This window comes from Lepidothrix coronata, unplaced genomic scaffold, assembly GCF_001604755.1.
Source record: "Lepidothrix coronata isolate B3197 unplaced genomic scaffold, Lepidothrix_coronata-1.0 Scaffold73, whole genome shotgun sequence".
Taxonomy (NCBI): domain Eukaryota; kingdom Metazoa; phylum Chordata; class Aves; order Passeriformes; family Pipridae; genus Lepidothrix; species Lepidothrix coronata.
Window position 1 is genome coordinate 2123554 of NW_016690253.1, and position 15143 is coordinate 2138696.

General features: G+C 53.3%; 1 protein-coding gene across 4 annotated transcripts in view; it reads left to right on the forward strand.

Annotated features, from left to right (window-relative positions):
• DLG3 (discs large MAGUK scaffold protein 3) overlaps positions 1-15143 on the forward strand; it is a 76669-nt gene that overhangs the window by 5201 nt on the left and 56325 nt on the right. For all 4 annotated transcript variants that reach the window (XM_017819264.1, XM_017819265.1, XM_017819266.1 and 1 more), the window contains exons 3-4: positions 4873-5021; positions 6609-6764. In XM_017819264.1, the coding sequence (XP_017674753.1) occupies positions 4873-5021; positions 6609-6764 (305 nt within the window). The remainder of the gene's footprint in view (positions 1-4872; positions 5022-6608; positions 6765-15143) is intronic.

Consider the following 15143-nt stretch of genomic DNA (forward strand, 5'->3'; position numbering starts at 1 on the left):
GATGCGGGAGCTGCTCTGCGCTGGAATGTGCCAAGCCCTGCTCCGCACAAAAGAAATTCCTTGGCTGCTCGGAGGGAAAACAGCCTGTGCTGGCTCCCTTCTCCTGGCCCCTCTCTCCCCGTGTCTGAGGCTGTGGAGCCAAGTGCGTGACTTGCAGGGAAACAGCCCAGCAAAAGGGCGATCGAGGAGCCTGGACTGGGGTGAGGTGGTCCTGCTTTCCCTTTGCTACTGGGAGCCCCTCAGGGAGACGCTCAGTCTTCTCTCCTGGAGAGGAGGATGGGTCTCACACACAAGAGCAGCTCCCTGACCTTTCCTTCCCAGAGCCGGGGCTGAAAGGGGCCGTTGTGCCCTTTGCAGCGGGAGAAGCTGGGTGGACAGGCAGGGTTTGTCTACATCTGTCCATCCCAGCTGCCAGCAGCCCAAGGGGCTGTGCTCCTCCCAAAAGCCCTCTGGGATTCAGCTCATCTCCTGTGCCTGAGCAGTGGCTGGTGCAGACCTCAGTGTGGCTCTGTCAGCCGCTTGGACCCCCAACCCTCCCCTGCAGCTCCTTTTACCCCAGAAAAGGTTCTTCCCAGAGCTGTGGTGAAGGCAGGAGAGCAGGCAGTGCTTCCCCGGGTGCAAAACTCCAGCTGGGAGTTCAGCTTGCCAGCAGTGCTCCTGGAATGGTGGTTGTGGCTTCCCTGGGTGGCTGCAGGAGCCAGGGTGGAAAACTGGAGGAATCTGGAGGATCCCCATCGCTGAGGACTCCTCCTCTTTTAAGTTTGCCCATAGCAAGAATAGAAACTTGTAGCTTTCTTGAAAGATCTGCTGTGGCAGCCATGTGTGTGAATCCTCCCTGTGGCAGTGGGGACATGGCTGAGGGTCTGGTGTGAGGCTGAGGTTTCAAGTCTGTGGTGATGCAGCTGGTGCCAGAGCACATACTGGGGAAGAAATGTCATTTTTTGGAAGTGCATGTGCTGGCACAAGGACACTGCATTAGCCCTCAGATGCTGGTGCTATAGAAATATTTAATGACATTTATTTGATGAATTAACCCCAGGAGGAAATTGTTGGAAAAATTCTAATGTCTGTAAATCTTGAGTTACTTTTCCTTGTTAGATCCAGAACGGATTTACACTGTCATCACACAGAAACTGGGCTGTAAGGCAGAACATGCAGCATCATCTTTTGCTACCACAACATCCTCTTACGGAGGCTTTTCAGGTAGTGCTGCTCTTAAAGAGCACAGGTGAGGCAGATTTGTGTGCAATTTGTGGTGCTCATAAGAAATGAGGGAACCTGGCATATATTTAAATTATCTTTAATGCCACATGCATGTCTTCTAAAATGCACTTCTGTCATGGCCACATCCTTTGCTGCCTGAACCCTGCCCACCAATCCTGAAACTCCTCTAATCCCTGGTGCCAGCAACAATTCCCTCTTCTGGCAAGCACCTAAACTGGGCTGAGGGTTTTGGAGGTGGAGAGTGGCTGCTTCAGGGGACAAGTTTTCTGCTCTGCAGGCATCTTGCCAGCTTGGCTGCCCCAGGCTGTGTTCCTGCAGCAGATGGGTGACAAACGGGGATGCCAGCAGCACTGCACCCCCACAGTGGGGCTGTTCAAACCCTGTTTTCATTCTTGCAGAGTTTTGTGTGTTCCAAATGCAATCCATGCAGCCAGGAGCCGCTGCTATCCTGTTATGCAATTATTATTTTTATAACCAGAGGGAGAGATGTTTTAGCACAAAAACAAAGTCCGGTTTGTCTGGCTGTGCAGTGACCGCTTGCTGTGACCTCATGTCTGATTTGGGAAGGCTTCAGGGGCTGCCAGCAGCGTGTTCTGCAGCTGGGGGGTTGTGGAGGGGTACCCCAGGTGCAGTGGGTAGATCTGGGGACTCCCACTGCTCCCATCATTGCCAGCTGCCCCATGTCTCCCAGGGCACAGGACAGCAGAGCCTGGCTGGGCTCCCCATGGGCACCCAGCTGGTCTGCCAGCCAAGATTTATAGCAGCTTCTTCCCTGCAGCTGGGAGGTCACCAGACCAGGCAGCCCCAGGGAGGTGGAAGATGGGGGTCGATGCTGCTCTCATCCCATCTGCAACATGGATGTGCTGCTGTGGTGATTGGGCATGTGGTTAAGCACAGGGAGAGAGGATGGGCACTTGCATCTGGGGGTGCAGCCCTGCTTTGTGAAAGCATCCCTGGTGTTGTGGGCAGAGTGGGAGCTTCAGACAAAGTTTATTGGAGAAGCCCTCCTTTTGAGTCATGAGGAGCTGAAAGGAACCCCTTGCTTTCTAAACTCTTCAGAGAGGAGCCTGGGTGCAGCTGGATCCAGTCTTAGCCCCAGACTTTGTCACTGTTTTATGTCTAAAAGATTATACAGGTGTAATTGAACCTTTATACAGCTTTGTCCCGCAGGATTAAGGATGGCCTAATACATTTATATAAATATATTAAATTATTTATTTATGTTGATTAGTGATGATTAGAAAAAGGGCTTAATCAGAATTTATTTACTACACATTATGAATAGCTATAACTACTAGTGTAGTGCACTGCTTTTGAAGCAATATTAGAGTAATTCTATTAAAGCTAGGTAAAAAATTATTAAGTAGAGATTGATGTTACTCACCCATACCAATGCCTGTGGGTAAATCTCTTTCACTCGGCCTCAAGGAGTAACCTTGAGGGGTGTCCCCACTCAAGGGAAGGATCTTCACAGACCTTAGGTATGATAGAAGTCCTCACTGTGCAAAAATAGGACTGGCCTTTTATAGTATAAAGTGATTGACTGTCAGTCATTTGCATTTTTCAGATTACATGTTATGAGGTTTAATCAGCAAAACATGCTTTGTGCTGGAAAAGGTGTGAGCAGCTCTTTTAGTTTCTTCTTTTTGCCACTCCTGACTCTCACTTCCATATCAGAGCCTGCACATTTTTGCTGCTCCCAGATTCAGTCAGGGAGCACTTGTCTTGCATGTCCTGGTGGGGTTTGAGAGTTTGACCAAGCTGGTCTCAGCATTCCTCAGCACTCAGAACAGCAGACCCTCCTCACTCAATCTTATCATTGGTCAGCAGACCCTCCTTGCTCAGGCCTTCACTGATAAATTGTAAGACAAATTTTGAGCTGCCGTATCCACGCTTAGGCAGAGCATCCTGCTACACCTGGGAAATACCCTCAGTCAGTGGTCAGCATGTCCCTCCTCACGCTGCCAAATGCTCACCAGATTTCCTTTGGAAATCTGTATAACGTGGGCGTTTAATACCCCATGGTGCCTTGGTGTGGCATAGCTGCAGGTGAGAAATCACAGACTGAAGGGCTGGTTCAGCCACTTCACCCATGGGCTCCCAGGGAGTGCCATGGGAATGGCCACGTCCCCCTCAAGCTGGGCCCCACTGCTTGCCCTTCAGGTCACTTGCAGAAGAGGAGCTCTCCGGCTTCCTCCACAGCAGACGCAGGTACAGAAAATGAACTCAGGTTCCTGCTGTGGCTTTTCCTGCTCCGAGTGCTTATTTATGCTGCCGTGACTTTTTGGCCCTGCTGACTCTGCCAGGCTTCCTGTTTCCCAGGTGCTTGAAGGGATTTATTACTTTTTTATGGCTTTTGCAAGGCATTTACCAAACTCTTTTGGCCGACCTTTTGGAGCTTTACCTCTAACCTGGCAGCATTTACCATCCTTTCTGGTTTTCTCATTTAAATGCAGCTTCAGCTGTTTAGATTAATGTCTTCTCATTTTCAATAGCGTCCCTTCCCCTGAGGTCGAGCCTTGCTTTCCTCCCTTTTGCCTTTACAGTATCCTTCAGCCAGGCACTGCACGTCTGCTCTGATGTCCCAGTGAGTCTCTCTGAATAGGCTCAGAGCCTCCCACAAATTTTTGTTACCCCTTTCAGTTTCTTCATATAAAAGTTTCTCACTTTTGGTATAGTTCCCCTCCTGAAATTAAACACTTCTGCAGTGGACATATTGGCTTTTGTTGCTCCCATGGAGGTGCTGGCCCTGGAGATGAACTGGGGGCTGCCTGAGTGCGCAGCAGTGGGGGCTTCCTTAGGGAGGAGCAAAGCCCACTGCATCCCTGCTGCTCCCTGGAATCCTCTGTGTGTGACCAGGAGAGGGTAAAATCCTCCTGGAGGGGGTCTGGGCTCCCACAGCCCCTCTGGAGCCACTATGGTTTACAGCAGCAATCTCAGGTCCTTGGAGCCCAGAATGAGGATACCTGACATCTGCTTGTGGCAGTGCACAGGTAAATCATGCCAGGAGGGAAGACAGAATTTATCAGGGAAGGAGCTGGAGATAACACAGATGTAGTCATCAGCTCTTTAGAGCTGGTACACTGTGAGCCTGCCCTCCTAGTGCCCTGTGCCCTCTGCCTGTACTCCTGGGAAAGGAGCCCTTCCACAAGCCAGGGCTGCTGGGGAGCAGTGATGGGGAGGGAAATGCCCATCCGTGTCAGGGCAGAGAGGCAGGCAGGGACTGGCTGGTGCAGGAGGGTTTTTGGAGCAAAAGGGTCATGGCACCAAGCCTGGGGCTGGCACAGCCTGGCGAGCAGGATGGGGTGAGTTTCGGATTGATGTTGCTGAGCATGGTTTGCTCTTAGACCCTGTGGACTGCACGGTCATTGCTCCTTGGATATGCCTGTGCCTTCCAGAGCCATGGGGCACTGCCCTCTGAGCCAGGCACCCCTCTAACCCTCTTGCCTTCAGAAGGGGTGTGGTGGGCAATGCAGCAAGTGTGGGGAGCCAGCAGAGCCCTCTCCCAGGGTGCCAGCCTCTCACAGAGGGCTCAGACCTATGATGCTCTGGAGGCAGAGTGGGAGGGCACGAGTGCTGCACCACACACAGGAGCTGGCCTCAGGCTGCCTCCCAGGTCCTGTGGATGTTTCTCGTGCTGTTTTGCAGATATCCATGAATTCTATGATTTCACGCTGCGCTCTGCACCCCTGCAATCTCCGAGCCTGGATGCACATCATGGCACAGCCAGGCAGCAGCATGGGGCCAGCGAGCCCAGCTCTGCAGTGACCCCCAGAGAGCCCCAAAACCTGCCTGAGGTAAGAGCCAAACTCGTAATGTTGCGAGGTCAGACTCTGCACACTCCTGCACTGAGAGGGAGGCAAGGAACACAGGAGGCTGCTGGCCACCACAGCCTGCCCAGCTCTCATCCAGACTGTTTCCACACCTTCTCTGTCATAGCTTGTCTCATTAATGAGGCAACTTCTCTGGTTCACAAGTGTTAATTGAATTACTCCTAACGTGAACAGCTGCAGTTCCAGCTCTGGTTCCTGCTCTGCTGTTGCAGCTGGATTAGTTGCTCCTGTCTGACACTGTCTCCCATGGAGGCATTTCAGCTCTCTGATCCAGCCACCTCGCAGGCTGCTTTTGATAAGTGAAGTAGGTTGAGTCCTTTAAGATTCCCTTTTCAGGATTTTTTTTCCCAGCTCTCAGATAACTTCTGTCTCTCTTATTTGCATTCTCTTTAATTTTCAACAGCCTTTTAAAGGCTGTTCTGGTTAGAGGCTTTTGAAAGATAGAGCACCAGGTGGGGAGGCAGGAATTGAGCAGTAGGGTCTCACTTATCTCAAAGACACCAAGGTAAATAAAATTGCCTCGTGTCTTTGCAGGCCGTCTTCCCATCCCCCTCTCACTGCCTCGTGCCCTGCCAAGGGATGCTGTGGGATCCCCCTGATCTGGAGATACAGGAACGTTTCTGCAGAAATGCAAAAATTCAGGGAAATAATCCTATCGGATAAACACCATTTTCTGCCTCACAGACTGAACTGGCTTTCCATCATACACCTGGGGGGACACCAAATTTGAGTGTCTCACAAGGAAGATGGAGATATTATCTAAGAAATGATATTATCTAAGAAAGAACACTTGAAAGGAGTTTGGGGATCAAGAATAGGGGCAACAAAAGTGCCCACAATCAGTGCAGGATATATCTGTGTCCCTCTGACTCAGGAACCATTTTAGTCCCATTTTTTCTTGGTCCCCCTCACACTGCCAGTCCCTCTAGTTAAAGGCAAACCTGCAAATCTAGTATGTGTTTATGGATGAATTTTTAGTGATGTTATACCACAGGCAGTGGGATCCTGCTTTGGTTTTTTGGGAGTCCTGTAGCCTTGATCCACCCACCTGTGGTGGCAACAGCCACCAGTGCCTGCAGCCAGGCCAGTCTATGAGTCCTCAAGGAAATGTGACAATAAAGAATTTTGAAAATCAATAAAGAATTTTAAAAATCAATGATGTGGAAACAAGCAGGGAAGCAGCCATGGGCCCAGCACAGCTGGTGTGAGGGGTGCCCCTGCTCCCCTCACCGTGCCCTGTCTGCAGTGGGGAGGAGCAAAGTAGCCAGTCTTGGGGCTTCCTGCACTGAACACAGCCCAAGCCATTGACACCATCAAATCCCTCCTCCTTGCTCCAAAAAATGTGTTTGAGGCATCTTGTGTTGCTGAAATGTGAAGTGGGACAGCCAGAAAGAAAGCCTGCAGTGACTCCGCTGCCCCTGGGCCAGGGCCAGGCAGGCTGACACCAGCGGTGGGATGCTCACTGTGAGCCCCTTGCATGGGGGAAAGCTCCTTTTGGCCCTTCCAGAAGGGGGCCTGCCCTACCCACATGTACCCCCTGTCTCGTTTCAGGATTCCTCCTGGGACCGTGAGCGGAGGCTTCCCACGGGGACCGGGGACAGCGCGCCGGGGACGCCACCACGGCTGGTGAGGGTGACAGCACGGAGGACAGAGGCACCAACCAGTGTCTGCAGCCTGGTGCTCAGCTCTCACAGCACCCTGCCCCAGGTGAGCCTCCGTGAGCCCCACGCCACATCCCACCCTGCCAGCGGCTGGCACTGAAGGGACAGCCCCGGGGCCATGTGCTCGGAGCGCTGCAGGGATGGTGCTGTGGAGGCGCTTCCCTCCCCTGGGGCTGGCAGTGTTTCCTCATGGCCATTCTGGCGATGCTCACACTAAAAAGATCAAGCAGTCACCTGTGCCAGGGGCTGGATGACCCCGACATCATCCCCTTGCGTTGTTATTTACCACGGCCCAGTGTCAGCCCTCAGGGCTCAGAGGGCAGGTGGGTATGGCGCAGGAATAAAGAGGCTGCGTGGAGCTGGAAATCCTCCCAGCCCTGTCCCTCTCCCCCCCGGTGCTGGCACGCTCCCACGTTGCAGATTTCCATATTTTTTTTTTCTCTGAGCTCTTAAATGGCAGGTCCGTTCCTCAGCTTACCGGGAGCTTTTCTCTGCTGTCTTGTTTACTTGGAAACACCATTTATTTGGATGTGCATCGTAAATCTCAGCTCCCTCCTGGTGCGAGTGCATCATTTGGGCTACGCATTTGAGGGGAGTTTTAGGGATGAGTGAAGGGCAAAATGCGCTTCTGGGAGGGCTGAAGTGGCCAGGATGAATGGAGCTCACCACAGATTTAAAATTATATGAAAATGTTGTTTTCCTTGGCATAGTCTGAAATGATGTTTGTTTGCTAAGTCTTCTTCCAAAGTATTTTAAATACAAAAATTGCACTGCCTCTTTTCTGTCCTTTTTTTAAATGTTTTCCTTCTTATTCTGGACTGCAATAAAATGGGTAACACCCCATTTTTTTTTTCCCTTACTGTTTAATTTCTCCTTTTCCTCTTGCTTCTCTCTACATTTTCCAACATTCACCACATCTTTACCAGTTTTGGAAGGGTGGGACAGTGGTTTTCTGAACATGACAGGCAGATGAGCTTGGCTGCTTGTTTCCATTTGCCAGTGGGTGGGAACCACCACCACAGGGGAGTCATAGGGCAAAACCCATGAGGAGTGAGAGCCTGAGCAGTTGGAAACACTCAGATTTTAAGAGATTTTCTTCCTAATTGTCCCAGGCCGTGGAGTGCTCTTGCATCTAGCCCAAAATATTTGGCTGAGTTGCAATGTCTTCTTTAGCAGCAGACATCTCTAGGTTTAATTTTAAGGCTTTGTGCAATGGGGAATCTGCTCTGTCCCTGGCCTGGCTGTCCTGATGGTTATTTATCCTTCACATTAAAAATCTGTACTTTACTGTTAGCCTGGATTTCTCTTGCCTTAGCTCCCAGCACCAGGAAATTTTGCTGCCTTTGTTTGCTAGGATAAAGGACCTTGGCAATCAGAAATGTTCCCAACATGTAGGTATTTATAGATGCGTCTAAGTTCCCTCTTAACTTTCCCTTAGATAAACTAAACAGATTGGCTTCTTCACTCGCTCACTGTGAGGCAGGTTGTTCCAGACCTGAAATAATTCCTGTCATTCTTTTCTGGAGTTTTTTTTATTTTCAACCTCCCTCTTTCCCAGCCTGCGTCGATACGGGGCTGGTCCTCGGTGCCAGGCACTGGCACTTTTGGGGTCACCCATTTGCAGGAACTGCAGCTGCCAGCCCCGAGCAGGGGGTTACTGCCCTGAGAGGGAGGAAGCAGAGGGGACCTGGGTGGGCTCCATGGGGCTCTGGGAGGACTGTGCTCTGGCAGGGCTCTCATCTGCAGCCTTTTTCATCCCAGAGGATGGTCACTTCACAGGGTGGCTGCAGGCAGAGTAGGGACCTGGAGGTGAAAAGCTGTCAGGATGGTAGTGTTCAGTGCCAGGCTTAGCCATACCTGTAGTCCTGCCTGAAACTCGGCTTTCTTTGGAGACTCAGAAGCTTTCCTGAAAACTGGAACTAAGTAGTACTGGAAAGCTGCAGGCGTGAGCACTGCTCCTCTGCAGCAACCCCTGGGCTGCAATATGGAGTCCTTTAACGTGGTGGTGAGTCTTTCCTCAAGATGTCATCTTCACTGCTGAACACAGGCCTTGCCCTGGTGAAGGGGGAGCATTTCCAGCCATCCCCCATGCCAGCAGGTTGGACCATGCCACGGGTGCAGCCGTGCCTGGCGTCAGGCTGTGCTGATCCACCGCAGCACAGGCCCTGTTTCTCACCCCTCACTCCTACACGAAGGCACTGAGGACACCTCAGCTCCTGCCAGCATCACCTCTCATGTCAGTTCTCAACAGGCCCAGCATGCAGGACAGCGTCAGGGCTGGATAACACCTACACACCCAGTGCCTGTCAAGCTCCATGGGGACTTGTTGCTTTCCAGCCTTCGGTGCTTGCTTTTCGCCACTGGCATTTCCAAAGTGGGTTTCAGAAAAACACCTGAGATAAGGCAAATGGCACTTGGAAGAACCAGAGAAGCTTTGATAATAGGCAATATTTAATGCTAGAGCAGGGAACACCAGCTGCAGGGCACAGCAGCTGCCTCCCTGGTGCTATCAGCCCAGGAACAAGAGCTCTAGTGGACACCCTGCCACTGATAAAAGGCAAGATGATGAACTGACTTGTCCTGCCTGAAGTAAGTGCAATGCTCTTATTGCATCCGTTGATGTAAATAAGTTTTATGCTGTCCTGGCTTTTTCCTCTCCCCTGCCCTCAGGTCTCCCCTGCAGTGTTAGCAGAGCAAAAGCCACCTTAACCTGCTTTAGCCAGGAAGATGCACGACAAATAAATTGCCTCTCCGCACAAATGCTTCCAGGAACAGGAAATTTCTGACTGCTGGCGAGGATATGGGTGTGCTCTGAGTAGCCCTGCAGTGTGCAAATGGCTGCTACAGAGGAAGCGGTGCCGGTAAATACAGCAACAACATGTGCTTCCTGTCGAGGCTTAGTGGGCTGAAACCATCCCTCCAAGGGCAAGTGGATGTTCAGCCCTCAACAGGGCAGGAGCAAAGGGACTTTGCCAGCTAAAATGCCCTGTTGAGGCACATACAGGCACAATCCTGCCTGAACTCTGGGGCTTGAGGGGTTTTATTTGCTGAATCCTTCATTTCAACCTTTCCCCGAGCCCTGTGGTTGCCTTAGCAGGGCTGCTCGAGGCTTATGTGTGTCTGCAGCGGGAAGACTCGAGAGGATGCTCCTGGGGCCGATGCCACTCGCCTGTGCTCATAGGCTGGCAAAGCTGCAGCTCTCGGAGAGAGCAGAGCAGCCAGCAGAGAGCAGCCAGCTCTCTGTGCAGAGAGCAGCCAGCTGGAAAGAAAAATGAAAGGGGAACAATGCCGCTGATGAGTAGAGCTGTGCGCCTGCGAGGAAGCGCCGCTCTTCTTCCCTGCCACCCTCTCCTGCTTCCCAGCACGGCTCTGCAGCCACTCTGACTTCATCCCTGTCATCGCGCCAGTGCGGTGCCGCCCCTCCCGCCTTCTCCTGCCCGTGCATCCCCTCCCACCTGCCGAAGGGTTTGTCGCTTTGCTGGCCGACACCAACGCCAGAGCTCTGTCCTTGCTCAGCCCTACAGCTGACACTGAGCAACAGCAGGTCAATGTGATGGAGAGTACGAGCGAGACTCCTTCAGAGGACAGACACTGCGTGTGTGCTCTGAGATCACTGGTGAACAGGAAACCTTGCTGGCAGGGGCCGCTGCTGCTCCCACAGGCTGTGGGTGTGTGGGGATGCTGTGAGCATGAGAGGTGCACTCTGTGCTTTAGCCCTGCTGGGCCGAGGCCAAAAATGTCCCACTCCACTCCCTGTGTCCCAAGGAGGACGCAGCCCTGGGCAGTGTTAGGAGCCCTCCCTGCTGCACGTGCTGCTGAAGAAGAGGCATCAGTCTGCCCTATAACCCACAGCTCAAGAGCCGAACAGGTCCATGGAGCTCCCTGGGGAATGTGGCAGAGAAAGGCAAGCTGTGCCGCCGGCGTGGCGACCGGCTGTCTGCTTCCGCCGTCCTTCTCTCGAGTGCTTTTTCCTCTTCCCGGTATGCCTTTGGCCGAAGAGAAGGGCGTTTCCATGCTCTGCACCTTTGCCTGGCAGGAGCAGCGGGTCAGGATGAGCCCAGCGTGTGGCAGATGCTGCAGCTGCAGAGACGCCTGAGCTGTGAGCTCCCCGCTCCCCTGCCTCGGCTGCAGCCCCACCACTCTCCATTTTCTTTGCAAGGTGTGTGAAAGGGGGAGCACCAAGGAGCTGTTTGTTATTGCATGGAGCATCAGGGAAGTTAAGCAGATCCCTGTTGTGGTGAATGTCTGACACTGAATGCAGCCCCACTAAGAAACCCCCCATCAAGTTGCTTGGTTGCACATGCCCTGCTGTCCTCACCACCCCATGTCCTCTCTGTGGGCTGACTGGGCAGGCAGCTGAAGCCATTGCTGCAGGCCAGACTGACCACTGCTTTGTCTCAACCTGAGCCCAGCAGCATCAGCCCTGCAGCCCCACAATCCTGGGAAGTGGCTAATGCTCAAGCAATGGGAACACAGAAGTAACCAGCTCCCAGGGAAACTCCCCCCTCCCCGTTGCATCCCCATGCAAGTCTGAGAGCATGTTTATTTTAGGAGAAGCAGAGAAGAAAAGCAACAACCCACAGCTCACAGGCCCCGGCTGCTGCCCCAGAGTCACTTGAGCCACTTTGTGCCTGGAGGTCGCCCCAGGGCATTCAGATGCTCTCCAGCAATTTTGTGTTTTGACATTGTAGACATAGGCTCCAAAGTGCTGAACCCAAGAGGGTGTCTGTCTGCAGTAACACACACAGATTGAACACACATCAGCCCTGCACAACACGAGCACCCAGCTGGGCAGCTGGCTGCCTGTGTCCCACTGATGCTGCTGCTCAAAGGGGGGGTCAGCAAGGGCTGTGTCAGTAAGAGCTGTCACTTTGGTGGACATTTTGGGGTTGAACGGCCTCAGCTTTACTAGAGGCTCTTGCTATTCCTGCTGCAGAGATGAACATGCTTAGACTTCAGTTCTCCCACTTCAATATACAGCTTCAGCAAAGGATGAAGAAGTCAGTAGAGCCACCAGGCTGTCAAACCAAAATCTCATGCATGGCCACCTATTGCTACTCTACTTGAGGGCTTTTTGTCTAAAACCAGCAGCAAAAGGAAGATCCTTGGCAGACACAAAGGTGTTTCTGGCTGCATAGGAAAGCCTTGCTGGACATGGGACTGTTGGTCTCTCCATTCATCAAAGTCATTGTCCCTGTTTTGAAGTTATTTTGATGGTGTGAGTGCATGCAGCACTCCCCATGCAGTGGCAGAAAGGGAACAGTGAGGAAGAGGCTCTGGGAAGCCACAGGCAGCCATGCTCCAGTCATCCAGACAAACTGGAGTCCATTCATCCTCTCTCCAGATTAATGCTTCAGCTCTGTTTGCCTTTGTCTCCTGTCTGTGCCTGCCCATCCACAGGGGAGCACAGCTGTGGGAGCAACTTCCATGCCGAGGTTCACACTGATGGGTTTCATGCGTAACTCTAAAAACAAGAACCAAGACCATTCACAGGCATCTCCAGCAGGATGAGCTCTGACCAGGGCCCAGCCCCATCAGTGCCTTGGCCAGGAGCTCCATGAGCCACTGCACTGTCCCTGCTGGGTCTCTGTCTGCTTTGCTTACCGAGTTTCCAAGATGAGCTGGTGCAGGGTCTGCACAGCACCTCGCAGGTTCCTCCTTTCCTGCTTTGCCTTGTCAGGTGACTGACCATATTCCTGCAGCAACCAAAGTGAAGCCCTGGAGACCGTCTCCTGTAGCACAAACCCACCAAGGGCTCCCAAGTGTGGAGCCTCCATACCCACAGCCTGGGATGTGCCACCCTGTCCTCTAGCCATCCACACTCCACTCCCCCTCTTAGCCACCTCAGCACCTCAGAAGGGTGGGGACAGTTCGCCCGGGGTGCATTTCTGCAAAGCAAACAGGCTCTCCTCGCCATTTTTTAAAGAAACAAACCAAGCTTGAAGGCAGAGCCTGGCAGGCCAGCTGCTTTCTATCTGGAGTGCTGGAGCTGGGGGAATGTCACTGCATCTTAATGGCATGAGGCTGGACAGAGATCAGGATTCTGGTGGCAGAGGCAGTACCAGCACTGTTATAAATAGAGCAGCCATGATAACTGCTCATGAAGGTTTATAGTCTTTAGGATTTGGAGGATCAGTATCAAGCTACGCTGAGAGATGCATTATCCTCGGCATTGGTAGGAGCTGGGGGAAGTGCAGGGGGAGGACAGTAACTGAATGTGGGTTTGGAAATCATCCCTCTTGTGAATCCAAGAGTGAGTCCTTGGGAAGGTGCTCTCTGCTGTGTGCTGGCTCCTCTGGCTTTGCCCTGCCTGCTCTGGGGGTTCAGGCTGTGCATGGCTGCATCAGTGCCAGCATTTGGAGCCAATCTCATGCCCTGCTGCAGGAAGAGAGGGTTTGCCCCAGGGCAGCACCTGCCTGAGCCCTGCAGCCTGCAGGTACAAAGCACCTTGCAGGAGTCTCACTGGCATTGTACCTAAAAATTATTCCAAGTATTCAGCCTCAGGCAAAGGCCTCCTGCAGTCTGTGGCCTGGATAGCTCTTGGGGCTGGCACTGCTCAGGTACACCAGGGCCTGTGCCCAAAGCCCTGGCACAGAGACCATCCTGCCTGGCTGACATTACTTGCCCAGCTCACAACCAGCTTCCCACCTGCACGTGTCCAGGAAACATGGCAATGTCCTGCCAGGCTGTTCCCCCCCTTTCAAAGGGTATTTTTAAATCCAATCATTTCACAGCCTGGGCTACAGCAGACTGCGGGAGGAGCTGAGGCAGAGCAAGGAGGGGGCACTGCACTGCAGTGCAAGGGGAGACCAGGCTGGACCTGGAGCTGGATTTATTGCTGAAGCCAGGGGCAAGCTCTGCACGCTGATTCACATATGTATTGCAGTCCCATTCTGCGCTGTTCGTTCCCTCTCCCTTGGCAGGTACCACATAGCTATTCCCCTCTGTGCAGGGGTAGATTTTGCACAGCTGAATCTCACAGGGTGTTTTTGCAGGGAGGTTTCGTAAGCTTTGGGGTTCTGGGGCTGTGGGAGCTCTCCCACATTCTTCATCTGTTCCAAAACAAGAGCAGGGTGATGAAACCACTCTCCCAGCTGCCTGCTCTCCCTGCACCATGGCTTGGCAGCTCATGGCCTTTGGGGGAAACTCAGCCCAGCTGTGTGCTTTGGCCAGCATGAATGTCCAGTCCCTGGGACCTGACCATCCCATGTCCAAGCCAAGCCCTGAAGCCAGGGTGAGGGAAACGGCACCTCATCCGTCATCATCTGTCCTCCGGGGCTTGTGTTGCTAGTGTGTCACTCTTAAGGAACGGATGGGTGTGGCTGTGCCTCAGGAACTCCTCACCCGGCGGCTGGGAGCCGCTTTGAAGGTCACCTCGGGGCTTCCGAAGCGGTGCTGTCTCGTGTCGTGGCGGGGGCGGGTGGGTGGGGACGGTGCGCCTTTAAGAGAGACCCGTGCTCCGGCTGCGGCCCCGCGGCGCGCTCGCTGATTGGCCGAGCGGGGCGGGGGCGGGGCCACCCATTCACAAATTTCCGAGCAGCGCTTTCTCCCTTAAAGGGGCAGGGCCGGGCCGGCCAGACCCACCTCCCCTTCAGCGCGGGTACCCCAAGGAGACCAGCGTTCGTTTTGCTCCCCGCGGCTGGGGGGGTTTCCGTGCCAGAAAGCGTGTTCTGGGGCAGCGCTGCGCGGATGAGGCACCGCTATCCCCATGGCTGCGGGTGGTGGGAGCTGCTGAATGAGCTTTGCTCCGTCTGGAAAGAGCAGATTGGAGCAGGGCTCGCCAGGTAAAAGAGCTCCCCTTCTCGTCTCCCATGCAGTGGAAATAATCGAGGATGGGATAACCCTTCCTGGGCCCTGGATGTGGGGAAAGGTCCCTCTGGGCAGGTCTGTGTTGCCCAGGGCATCCCCAGTTCTGGGCAGGGTGGTGCTGAGCCCTTGCCTTTCAGAGCCACAAATTGACCCACTCTGATGATGGCACTGGTTCCTTCAGGGATGGCTCCTGGTGAGGAGCCCCAGAGAGTCAACTTCTGGGGCTTTGTGGCCCCAGGGTCACATTGGCTTATGCAGAGCCAGCCAGGAGATCTGTGACAGCCTTGTAGAGCCCAAGTGGGGTGTGTTTGGCTCCCACTAGGTCTAAGTGTGTGTAAGCACACCCAGGGACAGCTTGGGACTAGTGAAAGTTGCAGGGGAAAAGGAGTGGGGTCACACTGGGCACAACCAGCTGGAGATCAAGGTACAGGACAGAAAAAACAGCAACTGATTCTCTTAAAGACATGACATGCAAATGCTCTGACTCTGGCTTGGAGTGGTGAAATTGTGCCCTGGTCACATTGTCAGACCTTTCCTGTGCTCCATCAGGCTGGAGATGTGAGCAAGGAGTGGGCACCTGCAGACCACAAGACATGTCAGTGCTGTAATTGCTGTG